Source organism: Nyctereutes procyonoides, unplaced genomic scaffold, assembly GCF_905146905.1.
Source record: "Nyctereutes procyonoides isolate TBG_1078 unplaced genomic scaffold, NYPRO_anot_genome, whole genome shotgun sequence".
Lineage (NCBI taxonomy): Eukaryota > Metazoa > Chordata > Mammalia > Carnivora > Canidae > Nyctereutes > Nyctereutes procyonoides.
In genome coordinates, this window is record NW_026575140.1 from 47,917,246 (window position 1) to 47,938,848 (window position 21,603).

The following is a 21,603-nucleotide window of genomic DNA, read 5'->3' on the forward strand; positions in this document are numbered from 1 at the left end:
GAGATATGGGTGCTGTTGCCCAGTCTATGGGCTGTGGGACTCCCGCAGGTTACTCCTGGAAATGGTGTTGTGGCTTCCTAACTGGGCCTGGCACTTCCAGAAACCAGCGCACTCGTGCTCGTACACCCTGTGGATGCCCCAGGGGTGAGGCATCCTCCTCGTGGGTTAGACCCCTGAGAACAGGACCTTCACCAGCCTTAGGAGGGTCTCTGAGGCCTTTGCAGTTGGAACCTTGGAGGAGATAGCGTTGGTAGGCTTCCAAGGAAGGCTTTCCAAACATCTGGAGAGCCCAGAAGCCTCTGCTCCTCATTCAGACTTCCTCTAAAGAGCTCTGAGATCCTGCCTCACCTGGGGTTCCTAGCCTCAGCCCCAGAGCCTGGCCTGGGGCCTGCCCCACATCTGGAGAGAGTGCTGAGGCCGTCTTCTGGCTTCTTGCACTTCTCACCCCTTAGCCTGCCCCTCAGTGTTCAGGACCTCCAGCCCCCAGGTCCCCCTCTCCAAGGCCCTGTAGAGGTGCATGCTGGACTCCCATGGAGTTCTCCCGTGGGGCACACATGGGGGCCCACAAGTGAGGAGGGCTGCATGTTGAGTGTGTTGGGGCTATTGCCTGTATGCGGTGGTCCTGAGAGGCCCTCCTTTGAGATGGGGACTGTCTTGCTCTCTGGGAGTCTTTATGCCCCAGGATGGTCCCCCTCTGCCCCAAGCAGGGCTCTTCCCACTGGCTCACCTCCCCATCAGCCCCTAGGGCCAAAGACCCTAACCTGTCTCTGGGACCTGCAGGGCCTGGCTGTCTGTTTTGTGGACTCTGGAAGCTCATCCCTTCCCATCTTCGAGCCAGGCCCTTAGGATTCAATGGAGACCCCACAGGACAGCAGGAAAGCTGGCTAGTGATTTATTATTTTATTCGAGGTTTCCTACTTGGTATTCATCACTCACACTGATAGGGGAGGCTCCAGGTGATCCTGCCTCCTTCACTCCTCCCTGGACACCCCCGGGCCCCATCCCTAGCCTCCTGACCCAGGCAACTTTCTCTTTCCCTGTAGTTTGCAGGCCTGGAGTGGTTGGGTTTTTACATTTTCCCCTACAGCTACAAATCAGGAAACCGGGTCATAAAACAACCTTGGGTAAGTGGATGGGATGGAACCAGTGGCCTCACAGCCACTGCTTGGGGACAGAAACCTTCTTTCTCCCAGTCCACTCTTTTCCTTCCTCCCTCTGTCTTCTTCTTTGTCTCCTACCCTGCCCCTCTCTCAGGAAAACCTCCAGCCCTAGCTGGGCTCCACTGGTGGCCTGTGGGAGCTGCGGCAGCTCTGCCCCCCGCCCCCACGCCCATTTCCCTGACCCGGGGCACTGGAGGGACTGTGGGCCCAGGGACAGCAGTTAAGGGGTGACAGTAAGTGGCCAGTGACCACTGCTGCTCATGAGTGGACCTCCCTGACTGGGTCCTCCCTGGTCCCAAATAAAAGAGGGTGACCTGGCCTTCAGGGCCTCAGAGGCTACAGAGATCTCTGCCCTCCCCTTCAATCACCTTCTTGCTGTCTTCCTCCAGTGCCTTCCTCTGAGTGGGAGTTCTTGGTGTGGGGTCCAGGGGAGGGGAGGTACACTCTCTGGGTCTGGTCACCTAGAGAGAGGAACTGCACTGTGGGTGGCCTTCAAGGTAGGTCTCTTGCCCTCCAAACCTCACCTTTTCCTCCAGAAGGCCAGAATAGTCAAAGTGCTAACTGAGCAAAGCTGTACCCAGTAAGCACTCCCAGCCAAGGGTGCCCCCCCCACCAGTGCCTTTGACGGGAGGGCAGAGGGCTAGGCTCACCCTGGCTCCCCACCCCCATTTCCTGGCTGAGGAGATGGAGGGGGAGCGGCAGTGAGCCCCATTGCAGTGCTGAAGGAAGTCCTAGGGCCCTGAACCCGCTCTGTGCTGTGTGCGGCCCTGAGAGCATGTCTGTCTGAGCCTGCTCTGCTCCCTACGGGCCGGGGGCCTGGCAAGACTTGTCTTCCAGGAGTTGTCCTAAGGGACTTCTGTCCTAAGCATTTCACCTGCTATCTAGAGGACACTCCAGGCTGACTTACCCCCCCTCCCCTCAAGAACTCGGGGGCTCAGCCCTTGCCCAAGTGTCCACAAGGGCAGGTGGGGTAAGCAAGGATGGGGAGGCTAGACTGGACCCGAAGGAGCCCCATGAGGGTGCATTAGGGGGTGCCCCTAACATCTCCCTCCAGCTGAACCCACTGAGGCCAAACTCCCAGTCTGTCCCCTCTGCCCCCTCCCTAGATTCAAAGGTCACCATCTCTGCTAATGGGGCTTCTTTGGGGCCCCTCTCCTGCTGCTGCCCACCCTTGCCTGCTGCCTGCCTGTCTCCCCACTCCTCATCCTGTCCTAGTGCTCTTGAAAAGTAATCATAATCATAATATTTTTTTTATTTTTATTTTTTTCATAATCATAATAATTAATAACAACAGAGCCTGTGGCAGGCCTGAGGCAGCTCTTAAAGAGGCAGAGCCCCATTTTCTCCTGGCAGAGCTGTCGACCCCCTTGGCTCCCAGAGCCAGAACTGGGCGGAGATCCTGGCTTTGATGCCATGCCTTTGTTCCTGCAACCCTCCCTCACCCCCCTCCCCGCCGCCTGGGGTTGGAGGGTGATGTTGGGGTGAGCATTTTTGCCTGAGTTCTCCATCAGGCACTGGGCTCCTTGTATTTTAATTGAACTGTCTTTTCTTAGAGATAGATGCTTTCACCGCATCCAGCTGCTCGTGTGTATTGGGAAACCCGCCTTTAATACCGCTCGGCTAAATTAAAAGATGCAGCAGCTGGACTGATTAAGGGGGGTGGGGAGAGGACACTGGTCATAGCACTCTCTCTTTTTAAGTGATGTTTTTGGTAATGCATTTTGGAGAATGTGAAGAAAAATAAAAAATAAAAGAAAAAGCTGTAGAAATGTTAATGATATCCACAGGACACTCAGCAGGAAATGGGAGCGACCTGGGACTCATAAAAGCCGAAATGTAATTTGTGCAGATATACGAGGCTGCGCCACCAGAGCGGGCCTGGGTTTGCGCATTCTGGGCTCATAAACACGGGCCGGGAGGCGGAGTGCGGCGCTGCGTCCTCTGGAGCAGGCCCTCCCTGCCAGGGGCTGCTGCTGACCCTGCCCGCCAGCCAGTGACACCCTAATAAATGTGACTTCCACTGCCAGCCAGGTTGTACGCCTGCTCATTTCCTCTGCCCCAGGGTGGAAGGGGGCCGCCCGCCCTCCCGAGCGGCCCGGCCCGGGCAGTCTGGCCTGCACCCTCCTCTGTGGAGGTCGGAGGTCGGGAGGCACGGGGCTGCCTACCTGGCTGGGAGCCACCAGGCCAGAGCCGAGCGCCGCCTCCAGCTCCTCTGGGCTGGCGTGTCGCAGCAGGCGCCTCCTGTAATGTTTGATCCAAGCCGCCAGGGATGGGACTGAAGTGGGTCAGAAGGGCGGGCACATTTCTCCTTGTTGGGGATGCCTGTGATAAAACCCAGGAGAGGCGGGCGGGAAGGCCACCGAGCTGTGCTTGTCGTGGGGCCTGCTGGCTTTGACGAGCTTGGTGGGCAGGGGCTGGCCTTGTGGGTCCCTGGTCCCCTCTCGCAGCAACCCCAGTGTTTCTGTGCCTGAGTCCGGGTCAGCTGACTGCCGAGGTCAGGGAAGGTGGGCCCGGGCTGTGCTAACAGGGCTCCTGGGGGCTTCTGGCTGCCCTGGACTTGCCCCACTCAGCTGGATGGAACCCCTCCCCTGTCCCTCCCTGGTCAGCCCCAGTGCTTGAGAAAGGAAAGAGAAGAGTGAGCTGGACCTCTTGGGGGAGCCCCCTCTTTCTCATATCTATGTATGTCTCTCTTCTGTTTCTCTTCATTCCTTTCTTGTCCCTCCTATAGCCCCAGAATGTTGTGGGAGGCAGGCCACCCCTTCCCCTTTTGGTGTTGGGAACAGCTGGGAACTGTAAAGTCCCAGGTACCCTCCTGGGGGCCTGGGCCTTGCTTTCTGCCCCTTGGCTCACCCACCAGCAGCATGATTGTGGGTAAATCCTGATCTCCCTGGGCCTCTCTGGCTGACTGCCAAACTCTTCGATGTGATTTCTCATGATCCTGAAACGTTCCTTGCCCCCCCCCCCCTTTGAGGGCCTTCTAGGGTGACTTGGCCAGTCAGTCAGTTAGGGGAACCTCTTAGCCTGGACACTGTAGGCCAGCCTGTTTTGTGAATCCAGTTGCTCTGCCCCAAAGGGCCCTCCCCCTCGCCGGGGTCATTTCCTGATCCAAGATCCTGCTTTGGGGCTGGTTAGACCTCGCCAGGGGCCCCGAGCCCCTAAAATCATAAACAGATGGGCTCTTGGCCTGGTGTGCCCTGGTCCTGACCCCGTGGAGATGGAGACGGGAGGGGCTGCCCAGGAGGGCTAGGGCTGCTTCCCACCCAACTGTGGAGCTCTCCTCTGTGGCCAAGGGACTGCGGCTCCGTCCCCCATTAGCATGCACTCCCTCACTCTGGGCCACGTAATCTGTTTACGCACCTATGATATCAAAACAGGAGGCAGGTGCCGCTGTCCTGCGTTACTGGGAGTCAGAGAAGGGGACGTTTTATGCCTACAATGGCTCCACAGCCCCTAATCGACGTCTGCTAGAAGGAACAGACAGATTCCAGATGGCATGGCAGTGATAGAGGAGGTGTGTGTGTGTGTGTGTGTGTGTGTGTGTGTGTGTGTGAGTGTGTGAGCGCGCGCGCGCGCGCGCGCGCGCACGCGCGCACACACACAAGGGCACGCGCCTGTGCGCGGGCTTGCTTGTATGCCTGTGTGTGCTTGTGCGTGTGCCTGTGTGTGTGTGTGTGTGTGTGTGTGTGTACGTACGCGCTCTCCACGGGCTTTGGTGAGTGGCTTCTCGGGGCAGGGACGAACCTTCCTCTCTCCTGGCTTGGCTGGATCAAGCTTGAACACCGCCGCACTGGGACTCCATTGCAGGACCCAGCTGGCCCCGGGGGACAGGGGAGCGGGAATCGCTCAGCTAAATGCTTCTGCTGGCAGGGAAGCGCTGGGAGTGGTGGGTGGGGTGCAGGGGAGGAGCTGGCCTGGAGCAGGGTGGGGTGGCGGCTCCCAGGGGGGCGACGGGGCACAGGGCAGTGGGTTTAGGCGCCTCCCGCGGCCATCCTTGGCCAGGCTCAGCTGGCAGCGGGGTGATGTCGGAGCGGGAATTACAGCGCACACCTCCCTGACACAGAAGTTGTCAATATGTGCACAGCTGGTGGGGAGGCTCAGGCAAAGGGGAGACCGTTTAGAGCTGCGGGGAGAGGGGTGGGAGGCAGGCTCTCCTAGCGGAAGGGAAATGGCCCGTCTGAATCGCTCCCCCTCTCCTTCCTCCTCCCCGCCCCCGCCCCCTCCCCTCCCCCTCCCTCTCTCCCTTTCTCTTTTCACAGATAACCAGCCCGAGTCATGCAGTCTTTTCGAGAAAGGTGTGGTTTCCATGGCAAACAACAGAACTACCAGCAGACCTCACAGGAGACATCTCGCCTGGAGAATTACAGACAGCCGAGCCAGGCCGGGCTGAGCTGCGATCGGCAGCGGCTGCTGGCCAAGGACTATTATAACCCGCAGCCGTACCCCGGCTACGAGGGCGGCAGCGCCGGCACACCGGCGGGCCCCGCGCGGGGCAGCAAGGGCCTGCCCTCCCAGCAGTCCCTGCAGGGCAGGCCGGCCTTCTCTGGCTACAGCGTGCAGGACAGCAGCCCGTACCCCGGCCGCTACTCGGGCGAGGAGAGCCTGCAGGCCTGGGGGGCCCCCCAGCCGCCGCCCCCCCAGCCGCAGCCCCTGCCAGGGGGCGTGGGCAAATATGATGACAACTTGATGAAAAAGGCCGCAGTGCCCCCTGGCAGGCAATACCCAGAGCAGGGCGCCCAGCTGCCCTTTCGGACTCACTCCCTGCATGTCCAGCAGCAGCTGCCACAGCCCCAGCAGCCCCTGGCATACCCCAAACTCCAGAGGCAAAAACTGCAGAACGACATGGCATCGCCTCTGCCCTTCCCCCAGGGTGGCCACTTCCCCCAGCACTCACAGTCTTTCCCTGCTTCCTCCACCTACTCATCCAGTGGCCAGGGGGGCCAGGGCAGCGGGCAGGGCACCCACTCCTACAAGAGCTGCACCGCACCATCCACCCAGCCCCACGACAGGCCACTGGCCGCCAATGCCAGCCTGGCCCCTGGGCAGCGGGTCCAGAACCTTCACGCCTACCAGTCTGGCCGCCTGAGCTACGATCAGCAGAAGCAGCAGCAGCAGCAGCAGCAGCAGCAGCAGGCCCTCCAGAGCCGGCACCATGCCCAGGAAACCCTCCATTACCAAAACCTTGCCAAGTACCAACACTACGGGCAGCAGGGCCCGGGTTACTGTCAGCCGGACGCGGCCGTCAGGACTCCAGAGCAGTACTACCAGACCTTCAGCCCCAGCTCCAGCCACTCGCCCGCACGCTCTGTGGGCCGCTCGCCCTCCTACAGCTCCACCCCGTCACCGCTGATGCCCAACCTGGAGAACTTTCCCTACAACCAGCAGCCACTCAGCACTGGGGCCTTCCCCGCGGGCATCACGGACCACAGCCACTTCATGCCCCTGCTCAACCCGTCCCCGACCGACGCTGCTAGCTCGGTGGACACCCAGGCTGGCAACTGCAAGCCGCTGCAGAAGGACAAGCTCCCTGAGAACCTGCTCTCGGACCTCAGCCTGCAGAGCCTCACAGCTCTGACATCCCAGGTAGAGAACATATCCAACACCGTCCAGCAGCTGCTGCTCTCCAAGACCGCGGCGCCACAGAAAAAGAGCGTCAAGAACCTGGTGTCCAGGACACCAGAACAGCACAAAAGCCAGCACTGCAGCCCTGAGGGCAGCGGCTACTCAGCCGAGCCGGCCGGCACGCCGCTGTCTGAACCGCTGAGCAGCACGCCGCAGTCCACGCATGCCGAGCCGCCCGAGGCCGACTACCTGAGCGGCTCCGAGGACCCGCTGGAGCGCAGCTTCCTCTACTGCAACCAGGCCCGCAGCAGCCCCGCCAGGGTCAACAGCAACTCCAAGGCCAAGCCCGAGTCAGTGTCCACCTGCTCCGTGACCTCCCCTGACGACATGTCCACCAAATCCGATGACTCCTTCCAGAGCCTGCACAGCACCCTGCCGCTCGACAGCTTTTCCAAGTTTGTGGCAGGTGAGCGGGACTGCCCGCGGCTGCTGCTCAGCGCCCTGGCCCAGGAGGACCTGGCCTCTGAGATCCTCGGGCTGCAGGAGGCCATTGGCGAGAAGGCTGATAAGGCCTGGGCCGAGGCGCCCAGCCTGGCCAAGGACGCCAGCAAGCCTCCCTTCTCGCTGGAGAACCACAGCGCCTGCCTGGACTCAGTGGCCAAGAATGCGTGGTCACGGCCAGGGGAGCCAGAGGCCCTGCCTGAGTCCTTGCAGCTGGACAAGGGTGGCAGCGCCAAGGACTTCAGCCCAGGGCTGTTTGAAGACCCTTCTGTGGGCTTTGCCGCCCCTGACCCCAAGAAGACAACCGGGGCCCTCTCTTTCGGCACCAAGTCTACCCTCGGGGCAGCCACGGCAGACCCCGCCGCAGCCGCTTTTGACTGCTTCCCGGACACGACCACCGCCAGCTCGGCGGACAGCGCCAACCCCTTTGCCTGGCCCGAGGAGAACCTGGGGGATGCGTGTCCCCGGTGGGGCCTGCACCCCAGTGAGCTCACCAAGGGCCTGGAGCAGGGTGGGAAGGCCGCGGATGGCGTGGGCAAGGAGAGTGCCCACGAGGCTTCGGCCTGCCCAGGCTTCCAGGAGGAGGAGCCCCCGGGGGAGAAGGCCACTGTGCCTCGGGACTCGGAGCAGGAGGAGGCGGGCGGGGTGAAGGAGGAGGTGGGTGGGCTGCTGCAGTGCCCCGAGGTGGCCAAGGCCGACCGGTGGCTGGACGACAGCCGCCACTGCTGCTCTGCCACCGATTTTGGGGACCTGCCCCTACTGCCTCCCACCGGTCGGAAAGAGGACCTGGAGGCGGAGGAGGAGTACTCCTCCCTGTGTGAGCTCCTGGGCAGCCCTGAGCAGAGGCCTGGCCTGCAGGACCCGCTGTCGCCCAAGGCCCCACTGATGTGCACCAAGGAGGAAGCAGAGGAGGTGCTGGACAGCAAGACTGGCTGGGGCCCCCCGTGCCACCTCTCTGGGGACTCTGTCATCTTGCTGGGCCCGACTGTGGGCGCCGAGTCAAAGGTCCAGAGCTGGTTTGAGTCCTCCCTGTCCCACATGAAGCCGGGCGAAGAAGGCCCTGACAGTGTGCTAGCTCCGGGGGACTCAGCCACCCTGGCCCCGGATGCCTCCCTGGCCCAGAAGCCGAACAAGCCTGCTGTGCCCGAGGCCCCCATTGCTAAGAAAGAGCCCGTGCCACGCGGCAAAAGCTTACGGAGCCGGCGGGTACATCGGGGTCTGCCCGAGGCCGAGGACTCCCCATGCAGGGCTCCAGTGCTGCCCAAAGACCTCTTGCTCCCTGAATCCTGCACAGGGCCCCCACAGGGGCAGATGGAGGGAGCAGGAGCCCCAGGACGGGGGGCCTCGGAAGGGCTCCCCAGGATGTGCACGCGCTCTTTCACCGCCCTGAGCGAGCCCCGCACACCCGGGCCCCCAGGCCTGACCACCACACCTGCCCCCCCGGACAAACTGGGAGGCAAGCAGCGAGCCGCCTTCAAGTCTGGCAAGCGGGTGGGCAAGCCATCACCCAAGGCGGCGTCCAGCCCCAGTAACCCGGCCGCCCTGCCGGTGGCCTCGGATAGCAGCCCCATGGGCTCCAAGACCAAGGAGACAGACTCTCCCGGCACCCCGGGCAAGGACCAGCGCTCTATGATCCTGCGGTCCCGCACCAAAACCCAGGAGGTGTTCCACTCCAAGAGGCGGCGGCCCTCAGAGAGCCGGCTCCCCAACTGCCGAGCCACCAAGAAGCTCCTGGCCAACAACCACCTGCCGGCCACGTTCAAGGTCTCGGGCAGCCCCCAGAAGGAGGGCAGGGCCGGCCAGCGGGCAAGGGTCCCCAAGCCAGGGGCGGGCAGCAAGCTCTCCGATCGGCCCCTCCATGCGCTCAAAAGGAAGTCGTCCTTCCTGGCGCCTGTCCCCACCAAGAAGCGGAACCTGGTCTTACGGAGCGGCAGTGGGGGGGACGTGAAGGAGGAGGGGGCCGAGGACCCCTCCAGCCTCTTCAAGAGGATGTCTTCTCCCAAGAAGGCTAAGCCCCCCAAGGGCAACAGTGAGCCCGCTGTGAAGCCCCCACCCCCAGAGGCCCCCGACGCCTGCCTGAAGCTGGCCTCAAGGGCGGCCTTCCAGGGGGCGATGAAGACCAAGGTGCTTCCGCCCCGGAAGGGCCGCGGCCTGAAGCTGGAGGCCATCGTGCAGAAGATCACCTCGCCCAGCCTGAAGAAGTTTGCGTGCAAAGCGCCGGGGGCCCCTCCGGGTAACCCTGTGAGCCCAGCTCTCCCTGAGAAGGACCGTGGGCTCAAGAGTGCCGGGGGCAGCCCAGTTGGGGCAGGAGAAGGTCTCTTAAATGTGGGCGCTGGGCAGAAGCTCCCAGCAGCCCCTGGGGCCGACCTGTTATGCAGAAATCCGACCAACAGATCCTTAAAAGGCAAACTCCTAAACAGTAAGAAACTGTCCTCGACTGACTGTTTCAAAACTGAGGCCTTCACGTCCCCGGAGGCCCTGTTGCCTGGGGGGACTGCCCTGGCGCCTAAGAAGAGAAGCCGGAAAGGCAGGGCTGGAGCCCTTGGACTCCCCAAAGGTCCCCTGGAGAAGCGGCCCCATCTAGGCCCGGCTCTGCTCCTGACCCCCCGAGACAGGGCCAACGGCGCTCAGGGGGGTGGGGAGGACAGCTCTGGTGGAGGAGGCAAGAAGCCAAAGACGGAGGAGCTGGGCCTGACCTCCCAGTCCCCTGAGGGCCGGCCCTGTCAGCCCCAGACAAGGGCACAGAAGCAGCCAGGCCATGCCAACTACAGCAGCTATTCCAAGCGAAAGCGACTCACCCGGGGCCGGGCCAAGAACACCACCTCCTCACCCTGTAAGGGCCGTGCCAAGCGGCGGCGGCAGCAGCAGGTGCTGCCCCTGGATCCTGCAGAGCCTGAAATCCGCCTCAAGTACATTTCCTCCTGCAAGCGGCTTCGAGCGGACAGCCGCACCCCAGCCTTCTCACCCTTTGTGCGGGTGGAGAAGCGAGACGCGTTCACCACCATATGCACTGTTGTCAATTCCCCAGGGGAGGAGCCCAAGCCCCACAGGAAGCCTTCCTCCTCTGCCTCCTCTTCCTCATCCTCATGCTCGTTCTCCTTGGATGCGACCGGGGCCTCCTTGGCCACGCTCCCTGGAGCCTCTGTCCTGCAGCCACGGCCCTCCCTGCCCCTCTCTTCCACCATGCATCTGGGGCCCGTGGTCTCCAAGGCCTTGAGTACCTCTTGCCTTGTTTGCTGCCTCTGCCAAAACCCGGCCAACTTCAAGGACCTCGGGGACCTCTGTGGGCCCTACTACCCCGAACACTGCCTCCCCAAAAAGAAGCCAAAACTCAAGGAGAAGGTGCGGCCGGAGGGCACCTGCGAGGAGGCCTCGCCGCCCCTCGAGAGAACACTCAAAGACCTCGAGTGTGTGGCCGCCACCGGCGCCACCGCCGCTGGCAAACCCCCGAGGCCCGAGGGCCCGGCCGACCCCGCCAAGCAGGGCTCACTGCGCACCAGTGCCCGGGGCCTGTCGCGGCGGCTACAGAGCTGCTACTGCTGTGACGCTCGGGGGGACGGTGGCGAGGAGGCAGCCCCGGCCGACAAGAGCCGCAAGCACGAATGCAGCAAGGAGCCACTGGCTGAGCCCAGCGGGGACACCCAGGAGCACTGGGTGCACGAGGCCTGCGCCGTGTGGACGGGCGGGGTCTACCTGGTAGCTGGGAAGCTCTTTGGGCTGCAGGAGGCCATGAAGGTGGCCGTGGACATGGTAAGAGTCCAGCCCAGCTGGGGTGGGGAGCTCGGGGTCTACGTGACGGGCAGGCAGGCAGGCAGGTGGACCATTGGGAAGCTCCCTCATCTTTCCAGAGCCATGGTCTGGGCCAGACACACCTACGATCACAAATACCCGTCTGGGGAGTTTTGGGGTGGAGTTGAGGCTGAGGCAGGACACGCCTGCCCACCCCTGGGCCCGACTTCCCTCTTCAGCCCCTTGGCCTGCCCGGCCTGGCACCCAGCACACACACACCCTGCACCTTCCTGCTCCAGTGCCCCCCACCCACTGCCCACCTGACTCTGCCCTGTGCCACCAGCTGACATGCCAAGGCCCCAAAGAACGGGCGGCCTCCCAAAATCGAACATCAGGAGGGCCTAAAAAGGTAGGGCACCCCATTTCCAGTGCTCACCTGTCTGCTTGGCCACTGAGGTGGAGCTTGGGCTTAGAGAGAAAACCTCCCAGCACGTGGTCAGATTGCGGCCCCTTGGGCAGGGTGGTCTGGGGACCTCTAACCAACCGTCACAGAATGCTCAGGAAGGCCCTCCAGTCATGGAGGTCCATGAGCAAGACCTCAGGCAGCCTCTGGCTCAGATTCCCGCACTGCCCATCACCCACCGTGCGCCTCTGGGCGCGGGCTCACCGCTCTGAACCTGCACATCCTCATCTCTGGTGGGCACGGTGCCTCCTGGTGCACAGGGGCTGTCGGGGCTCAGTGAGGTCCTGCCCCTGGGAAGCTGGCCTGCCTGAGCGCTTAGCAACGGTCCCCTGCTAGAACCCGTAACAGCGGCCAAGCTGCGGCACGCTAGCCATTCCAGGTGCCGGGGCACCACCTTGCTCTTTACTCTCCCTTAGGGGTGCAGATGGCCGGAGGGTGCAGGCAGCTGGGACCGGATGGGGGCTCAGCATCCTCTCCCTGGGCCTGTGCTCTTGCCCCCCACACACACACACACTGATGGCCACTCCTGTGATGTGATGTTCCCTGGCTCTGCAGCGCCTCCTCTGCCATCTCGTCCCTGCCCCCACCCGCTCCGCCCATCCCACCTCCTGCATCCCCCCTCCCCTTGGGACCAGCTCCTGTACCTGAGGGCCTCGGTCTCCCCTGGTTTCCTGCACCGACCTTCCACTGACTTCTCCCTGCCCAGATGTCCTGCCCAGTGGCCCCTAGCCTGACAGAGGAAACCCTACTTCCAACAGGACACCTACTACTTTCATGCTTCTCCTCCCCCCACCCCCGTTTCTCTCTCTCTCTCTCTCTCTCCCTCTCTGTCACTGGCTCTTGGCTCCTTCCCAGCCATCCTGAAATAGGCTCAAGTCTCCTCCATCATTAAAAAGTGATAGCCTCAGATCACCAGTTCCCTCCTCCGACAGGCGCCCCACCAGGCCCCACATCCAGGGCCTTCCCTGCCTCCAGGGCTCTGGGCCAGGCTGGGTTGCTTCTATATGCTTCTCTGAGCCGGGGCTCGATCCAGTCTTTTCCAAGTCACCTGTACCCATCGTGATGGGCTAATAAGCTGCTCACCTGCCCCAGCCTGTTCTGGGTGCTCTGGTCTCACCTCAGGGACCTGCACTCACATTCTGCTGGACTGATGAGAGAGCCGAAGGTCAGAGTGGCACCGTGCTTTCCAGGTGTCACACAGCCCTTGCGTGCTGGAGCTGGAACTCCGCCCAGGTGGCCCATCTCGGTCTGCTGCATCCTATGTCAGAAGTGGCCTAGTGGCCTCCCGCCCCTGGGGGCATCCCCCGGGAAGGTCCGTGGGGTTGGGGTAGAGGGAAGACACACCCCAGCAGGCCTCCCCGCTCACCCCCTGCATCTTCCTACCTCGCCTGAGGCAGCTCAAATGGAATCTAACAGGCTGCCCTCCAGAGATGGTCCTGGGCTAGGGCTGGGGCCAGGGTGTGAGCCTCAGAGGGGCACATTAAAGCAGCGTCTCCCCACCCAGAGGAGCAGACCATGGCCCCAGAACATCCTGGAGAGGTGGGCTGGCTCTGGGAATCCTGAGGGTCAGGACTCTGTGCCCTCCCCTCCTGCAGCCTCGGCCTCCTTACGGCTGTTCCTTGCCTTGACAGCTCAGTGGCTGCACGCTCCCTTGGAGACACACAGACCCGGGTTCAAATCTCAGCTCTGCTGAGGGTGTGTTCTGTGACTCCAGCAAGTCACTGCACTCTGGGGGCCTTGGATGGCCACACCCCATCAGAAAGGCCGCAGGGCCACCTCCCCAGTGCACAGGAGGGGCCCAGTCCTGGCATGCTTGTTAGTACCTTGGCCTCACTTTTGCTCTCTGCGGAGACAGCCCTCTTTCTTCTCTATCCACTCCTGAGAACCCCCACAAACCTGCTGCCCCTCACCCAGAACTACTGTGCACCCCATCTCCTCTCCGGGTGAGGCCTGCCCATGGATGCCAGCGATGCAGGCATATTTATTAGGAAGTGGGTAGCAACACCCCTCCACCAGCCTGGGATCTACGGCAGGTCCACAAGCCCTGAGGGGAGCAGGGGCTCAGAGCCCGGGTGCTGGGGTCGGAAGGGTGCAAGACCTCTGTCTCTGTACCTCGATTTCTTCGTGTCTGGAATGCCGCTCATGGGTTGTGGGGGGGCCTCAGTGCAAGTGGGGTGGCATAAAGCTGCTCCTCTGGCTGTTCCCCAACAAACCACCTGAGGGCTTGGCCCTGGTCTGGGCCCCCACTCCCGCTTTATTGCCCCTTTGTGGGCCAGAAATTGAGTGAATAGTTGCCCCAGGAGGTCTCAGCCTTGACCAGAAGGAAGCGGCCCATCTAAAGGCATTGTATGAAAATCTGATGTTCCAGAATATACCAACCCCCCCACCTCCCTGCACCTCCCCACTCCCCCAGCGATGGAGCCCACCCCCCCCCTGGAGCAGTACGAGGTGGTGGTTGCCAGCTCAAAGTCCAGCTCAGCCACTTACGTGAGCTGTGTGCCCTCAGGCAGGTTGCTCAGCCTCTCTGAGCTCTCATTGGTAACCTGGGTGGAATTATGATAGTATCAACATCATCTGGTTATGAGGAGGCTGCTTCCAGGCACGTGGGGCACATCCTGAACTACCCGTCCCAGTGGCTTAGCTCCGGGGCCTGGGCCTGCCACTGCCCTGCTCCCCGCTGTATCTACTCCCCGGCCCGTACAGCGAGGCTGCAGTTCTGGAGTCTGTGTGATTTGGGGCCCTGCCTGTCCCTCTCCAGGCCACAGATTTTGTCTTGCTCTTCAGGGGCCCACCTTGGCCCTGCCCAGCTGTCCCGGCTGCGTCCCTCTTCAGACAGCTGGGCTAGGCCTGGGGCACGTCAGCTCGGCCTGTTGGGAGACTGTGTCCTCTCCTTCATGGACCTGGGGAGTGGGTGGCCTCTCGGCAGGTGGGACAGCTCCATTCTGGGCTCAGTGCTTGTGTGGTGCCAGAAAGGGTAGAAGATGATGACGATTGCGTTCATGCTCGCCTGGAATGGAAGCCTCAGTTTCACCGTCTAGAGTGCGGTTCCTGACTCCTACCGCCTCGAGGGCTATGGGGCGGAGCCTGTGGGAGGGACACCCCGGTGCCCTGCACACAGAACCCCCCTCAGCACCCGCTGTAGCCACAGCCAGCTTCGCCTCATCTGCTGGGCACGTGGCGTCTCCCCCTTGCTCTTCGCGACTGTCCTGCCGGGGGAGGCGGGCCCCCCTGCACAGGTGGGATGGAGAGTTTGACCAGCTGAGGTCACGCGACGCAGAATGGCAGAGCTGGGATTTGAACCCATGAGGTTAGACATTTATTGGCGAGGTTTGACATTCCCCGCACCAACAGGGTCCCCTCATCCAAGGTGCTAGCCTGGGGCTGCCACAGAGTCAGCCCCCGGGGCACTTGTGCCCGGTAGGGATCCCCAGGGACCCTCTCAGGGAAAGGAGGTGGGGGTCCATGAGGGGCCTGCCAGTCTCCTCAGCCACAGACTCACCCCATCTTCCCTCTCTCCTCCCCAGACCTGTTCCAGCTGCCAAGAAGCCGGGGCCACCATCGGGTGCTGCCACAAAGGATGCACCCACACCTACCATTACCCGTGTGCCAGCGATGCGGGTAAGAGCCGGGCCCCAGGGCCAGGAAGGCCCTAGAGGGGACCCTGGGCACTGCCCCCTGAAATCTCCCCATCTGACCCCCTCGGCTTCCCTCCTCTCCTGCCCCAATTCTTAGGGACCTCTCTCGACTGCGACCTATACTGCAGGAGATTCATCAGTCTCAAGCCACCCGCTCTAGGAACACCCAAAGGCACCCAGTGCAGGCTGGAGGGTAGCCCAAGAGCCAGGAGCTTAGGAGTGCTTAGGAGTGCCAGGGGCTGGGGAGGCTCTCAGGCCTCAGAGAGGAAGGGGTACTGGGGCCGGGCCTTTGAAGACTGAATAGTTCACTGGGTAAAAATAGACTTCAACAAAAACCAAATGAGGTAGGAGGAGGGGAGGTTCAGTCCGGTTGGCTACAGGCAATATTAGTTGCAGGGGTTGACCGGCCATGGGGTCTGGAGGCCGAACCAGGCCTCCCCACACCCTCTCTCCCCCTCGTCCTCTCCTCCCACTCACTCTCACCTGTAGCACAGCCTTCACCGAGCACCTGCTATCACCAGGCGCACGGAATGGCGGATCGCACGGGCCGGAGAGATCCGGGAGTCCCAAGCCTCATCGGCCACACAGGAAAACCCAAGCTCACACACAGTCCTTACTTCATTCAAAAAACAGACTACATCTGCTGAATCGTGGTCCTGACGAGGGCCTGTCTTGGGTGGCGTGCGAGGCCGCTCTGGCCCGGATTCAAGGCCCGGGCTGTCCTTACCGAGGATTTGGGCGGGTTCATGATGCCTGTGCACTCGGCTCCCCAGCTCGTTCATCTCTTCTTGCTGGGGCTCTTGGGAGCAGGGAGCAGTACAGCCAACACCGCCCAGGCTGTGCAGACCCAGTCTTGTTGGGGCCAGCCCCCACCCCAACTCTGGCCGCTTCCCCCTGCCCCCCTGCCCCCGCCTCATGTATGGCAGAGCGGAGACCGCTTCCAGCAGGCTCTCCCACGGCCTGGGGACCCCTCCTCCGCAACTGAGTGCCTGCTGGCTGTGCCCCAGGCCAAAGGAACCCCTCCCTGTGCCACCCCACCTGCCCGCTTGGTCCGGGGCCAGCAGTGGCCCCAACTAAGCCATCCGCAGGAGCACATCAGGACCAAGCGGTGACAGTTCTTTGGCCGGGGTGACCTGCTAGCTCCGAGCGGTGAGGGGCTGGCTAGAGCAGGATGTGAGGCTCCTCATTGGCTGCCCTGCCGCTCTGAGCAGCATGGACCAGATGGACCAGATCTTAACGTGGACTCGGCCACCTCCCCAGACACGTGCCCTTACCCCAGTGACAGCTCCCACGAGTCGCATCCCTCCCTCTGCCATGATTAATGTAGCCCCCAGTCCGTGCCAGGCCCCTGCACGATCCCTGTTGCCTCTTTACAGACAGGCCGCATTACCCGTGGCCGCACCGAGCAGCACGGACAGACCAGGCCGTGCCCTCTCTCTCAGCCCAGTACTGTCCAGCCCCTTGGGGTCTCACGTATGATTGGGAAGGACAGGAAACTCATGATCCTTGCCCACAGTTCTGGAGACCAGACAGGGTGGAGTGTGCATGTGCCATGGGAGAGACACATCCTGTCTGAGCTGGGAGGGAATCTAGGAGGGCTTCTTGGAGGAGGAGGTGACATTGGTGCCAGGCCCGGCCAGGTCAGAGGAGGTGCACAGCAGCTGGTTAGTGGTGGAACGTACATACCAGGCTGTTTGAAATGACATCTTCGAAGGATCCCCCCATATAATAGGGATGTCCATAGAGCCCCAGGGGTTGGTTCAGGAAGGGGGCCTGGAAGCTGGCCACGTGAGACACTGACTCGATCACAGCTGATGGCATACAGCAGCCACCCCGGTGGGGAAGAGGCTCGCTGCTGTGGAGACTTCAGGGGCACTGAATGCTCTGGCCTGAGGCTGGGGGAGACAGAGGGAGGTATGGGGCCAGATGCCCGACCTCTGCATGCTGGGGGGCGGCTATGAGGCAGGACCGGGCTGTGCTGAGGCTATAGGAGCTCCTGGGCTCCGGCCCCACTGGCCAGCCCCTCCAGCTCCCTGTGGGCACTCATGCCCCGTGGGCTAGGCTGCACACCACACAACTCAGCGCCCTGGAGACTCCACTCTGCCCCGGAGGAGCTCCCAAGCCGCTTTGCAGAGGCCGGCGATTCAGGGTGGGGGCACCAGCCAGACAAGCTGGGAGAAAGTGAGCCAGGCAGCCGGAAGGCAAGGTGACCGGGCGCTCCAGGGTGGCAAGGAGGGCGCCCTTGGGAGGGCGCCCATGGCCAAGCAGGAGGGGCGGGAGAGCAGAGGATCTGAGGGCCTGGGCTGGGCAAGCCATCCAGTGTCTGGCAGGCGGGAGCCCCAGGCCTTCATCAGCCCCGTGCACCTACCCAAGCCCGGGATCTGCCAAACAGAGGTCCGTGGGGCTCTCCAGGTGTCAGGCTTTCAGACCTCAGGGCACCTCAGGCACCCCCTCTACCCTCTCCTGCCCAGCCCCCACCCCGCAAACCCAGTCCATTCAATCCCATTGCGGAGCACCTCTCTGGGGCTCAGTGACTCAGAACCGTGGGCAGAAGCCCGCATGCCACGGGGCCTGTCTCAGCCTTTCCACACTCGGGGCCTGGGGCCACTTGGGCAGTGGGGCCCCAGGCTCCCCAGGTGCAGACACCAGGACAGGCACCAGGAATGGATGACCTGGCCCTTCCCTCCGGCTCCCCTCAGCATGTCCAGGGTGGGTGTTGGGGGTTGCCCAGCAGGCCGGCTTTGGAAGCGGTGACCTCCTGCCCTCCCCTTGCGGATACCCCAGCCCTTGAGGTAGGGCCTGCAGTGGGGTGGGGGGCGGGGACACCACGTGTGCAGCAGGCCGGGTTTTATAGCTCAGTGCTCTGCGGAGGCTGTGAGTTCACAACCGCTTTGGGCTTGCCCGAGCACAGGGAAGAGGAAAAACTCATGATCTATCTCCAGCCACTCGCCCTAAAGTGCAGAAACTCACAGGCAGTTTCCAGTCTGAGGCTCCCCAGCTTCTGGCAGGGGTTGGTTGGAAAAAAGGGGGGACAGCCGCAGGCCTGGAGCCTTCCCAGCCCTGCCCTCGGTCCGTGAATCTGCCCTTGCCTCCCCACCCTGCTCACCAGCCACCAGGCTGTCCTGATGCCCGGCACAGAGCCACAGCCTGAGCAGGAGGAATGTGCTGGAAGGGGAGGACCTGCTTGGCCAGCTCAGGCCTCTGGCTATTTATGGGTTTGGGGTTTGTTCAGAACAATGGCCAGCCAGTAGGGCATGGGAGGGAGGGGGGTGAGCCCAGAAGGCGACTGGCAGACGGGCCTCCTGGGGCAGAAGTCAGGGCCTCCCGAGGTGGCAGCAAGCAGTGGAGTGGGGACTGGCTGGGATAACAGCGCACCCCTGGGCCAAAGTGGGCGGCAGGAACTGGCCATGTTCAGCCATCCTCTGTTCCCCTGGGCTGACCAGGGCCAGCTGGGATTCACTCAGACCCAAGTCCCCAGTCTTCCCCCTGCCCCCAGACTCAGGTCTGCCTCCCCTTCTCGCCCCCTCCCTGCCAGGGACAAACCCACGACCTGAGTGCACACGCTGAGTCACACACGTGCAGGTGGCTTATATACGTTGCCCTCCTCAGTCCCCATGCTAGAGACACAGGTGGCATCGGGCTCATTTTACAGATGTGGAGAGCAAGCTCAAAGAAGTAGCTAACACTTGAATCCAGACCGGTGACTGCTCTGCCCCGTCCATCAACCCACTGGGTATCAAGGCCTTCTAGGCGCTGGGCATGCATCCGGGGCAAAAGGCAGAGCTGGCACAAAGGCACGAAGCTTGCCTTCCCGTGGGCCAGAGACCATGAGCAAGTAACCAGAATAGAGACTTCTAGGAGGAAGTGACAAGTGCAGCCAAGCGAGGATGGTGGGGCAGGGGCGGGAGAGAGATAGGTGTGGGGGGGTCTGCTGTAGCCAGGGAGTCAGGGCTGTCCTCCCGAGTGACCTTCCAGTGAGAGGAGAGCAAGCACCCACCGGCCGGTGGGGCAGGAGGCAGGTGGAGGCCACCTTCAGCCGTGACGGGAGTTTAGACCTTGGAAAAGTTCAAGCAGAGTCTGCTTTACTTTTTGCAAAGAAGCTCTATAGCCCAGAGTCTCACAGGCACTGGGTCCCCTCCCCGCCTGGCCCCCTGACCAGACACCAGCAGCCGCCCTAACCACCCAAACTTCTTTTTGGTGGCAGGTTGCATATTCATGGAAGAGAACTTTTCTTTGAAGTGTCCCAAACATAAGGTAGGTGACCTCAAGCCTTCCCTGGAGGGGGTCCTGGCTGGAGGGGAGCCCCTCCCCTCTCCCCACCCTGCCCTGGGGACCCGCAGCAGGACCCAGCCCCCACCTGTCCACCCCCAAAACCTTATTATTCGCGGTTTATCTGCAGCCTTTGGGGCAGGTTGGCACACGCTGATCATAAAGACCGCCTTATAACGAAACAGGTCCTGAAGGAGGGAGCCACCCCGGGTGAGGGACAGGAGGGGCAGGCAGGGGCACGGGACGATGGGCACGGAGGCGACGGAGGCAGGGTGGGGTAGAGAAACGTTGGGCCTGACCAGAGGCCTGCGGCCTCCCAGGGAGGCTCCCGCCCGGGGCCGGGCCTCGTGCGGGGGCGGAGCTACGCCGGGGGCGGGGCTGGGAGGAATTAGCCCCGAGCACGTGTCCGCCGCCCGGGATAACCCGCGCTCGGGCGTCTCTTCTCCCGCAGAGGCTGCCGTTGTAATCGACCCCAACGGCCAGAGAAGCCGCCGAAGCCCGCCTGCCGCCCGCCCGCCGCCGCCGAGGAGAGGAGCCGCCTGCGCAGCCCCTGGGCCTTTGAGCTGCTCCCAGCGCGGGTCCAGAGCCGATCCTTGATCCGGATTCCGGATCTTGGATCTGGCCGCCTAGAGCTGAAACTTGCGGTCCCGGGTTGGGAAGAAAACACGTTCCGGAGCCGCCTGCTCCCGGAACAGGACGACACAGGGCGTTCCCGCCCACACCCCGGGCCAGGCTTGGAGAGGGGGAGCCCGCGGAGCGGCCAGACTCCTTGGGGCACCCAGGCTCCGGCGGGGATTGGAGACGCCTTTAACCTGGGGACACGCTTCTCCCCTGGCGGTTCCAAGACGACGTGGCACACATTCCACGTGGGTGCTGCCGCCGCCGCAGCCGGCGTGGCCTGCAGCTGGGCGCCCTGGGGGTGGGGGTGGGGGTCCGAAGGGCCCCAGAAGTGGCGGAGGGCGGCTCCAGGCTCCGAGGCGAGGGGTGGGGGTGGGGAAGGAGCCCCAGCCTTTCTGGAGAGGACTAGGCCGGCCGCGTAGGGTAGGAGGCCGGGGGCTTGGGAAGGAACCTTTCCAATCGCGTGCCAGCGCCCTTTCCCACCCGCCCAGCCTCGGCCACCACTTGGCGTGGGTTGGGCAGAGCCGGGGAAGTCCCAGACCCATGCTCAGGGGGTGCGGGCTCCCCGGGGGTGGGCGGGGCTGGGGCACCCCCTTGGCTTGTGTCGTCCCCTTTCCAGTCCTCCGCCCCACCCCTGGAGCGCCCCCCCCAACACGAAGGAAAGGAGTGGCGAGCAGAGCGCGCCTCCGGTGGACGCGTGACCATCCCTCTGCAGGACCACCCGTCTCCGGGGACCGCAGCGCCCACTCGGCACGGGAGCAGAGACAGCGCTAGATTCGTGTACAAACCTGTGTACCCCTCTATATATATGTTACATAGAATGTATATATGTTGGGAACATGCTCGCTTCTCCCGTGTGTCGCCGCCGCCACGCGTCGTGCGTCCCTCAGCACGGGGCCCTTGCCGGGAAGGGGGCCGCGGCGATGCCCGCCTTCCCCATGCAGCCACCGCGGGCCCAAGCCAGTCCCCGCCAGTCCGTCCGCCTGTCCGTCCGTGTCCTCAGCTCTGTCCACGCTTCGATAGGCCTGACGCAGCCCCCAGACCGGGGCCGCCCTAGCAACTTCCTGTACATATGACTGTAAAATGGTAAACGTGTGTATTATATCTGGCCTCGTTATATAGTGTATATATATGTATACATATACATATATATAATATATATGAAGACTGTAAATGTTAAGACGACTAGTGTTCTTATTAGTATATTGCTTCACACTGAAGATTGTGTGTATCGAGCTGTTTCTAAAAGATGTTTATTTTCCTTAAGAGTAAAAAACAGTCATTGCATTCAGAAAAAAAAAAAAAGTCAATAAAGATACAACGATTGTTTTGGAAGTTTGCAGCCCGTGGATTCTAACCAGATTCCGCTGGGAAAAGGGGCCGGGCCTTAGGTGGGGGGGTGGGGACTGGGGGGCTGGAGAGGAAGGTTCATCAGGGCACACGTGGGCAGTCATGGATTCTGGTTGTCACTGCAGGTACAGGAGACAAGCCCCTGCTATGTGGACACCGATCCACCACACTCCCTGTGTGTGGCCTCAGGGTCTTAGGTTGTGATGGGGGCGGGGAAGACTTCCCCAAGAACCCAGGACAGGTGGAGTGGAGGAGGTGAGGCGAATGACCCAGACATGGGGATACCAGACTGTAGCTCCTATCACAATAGATCCCTAAG

The 21,603-nt window shown here is 62.4% G+C and overlaps 1 protein-coding gene across 3 annotated transcripts in view; it reads left to right on the forward strand.

Moving 5' to 3' along the window:
* Positions 1 to 21,269, forward strand: part of RAI1 (retinoic acid induced 1) — a 120,696-nt gene extending 99,427 nt beyond the window's left edge. For all 3 annotated transcript variants that reach the window (XM_055305718.1, XM_055305719.1, XM_055305717.1), the window contains 4 exons: positions 5,417 to 10,970; positions 14,937 to 15,030; positions 19,252 to 19,301; positions 19,768 to 21,269. In XM_055305718.1, coding sequence (XP_055161693.1) covers positions 5,433 to 10,970; positions 14,937 to 15,030; positions 19,252 to 19,301; positions 19,768 to 19,782 — 5,697 coding nt within the window. In that variant the 5' untranslated portion in view covers positions 5,417 to 5,432 and the 3' untranslated portion in view covers positions 19,783 to 21,269. The remainder of the gene's footprint in view (positions 1 to 5,416; positions 10,971 to 14,936; positions 15,031 to 19,251; positions 19,302 to 19,767) is intronic.
* The last annotated feature ends 334 nt before the right edge of the window (positions 21,270 to 21,603 follow it).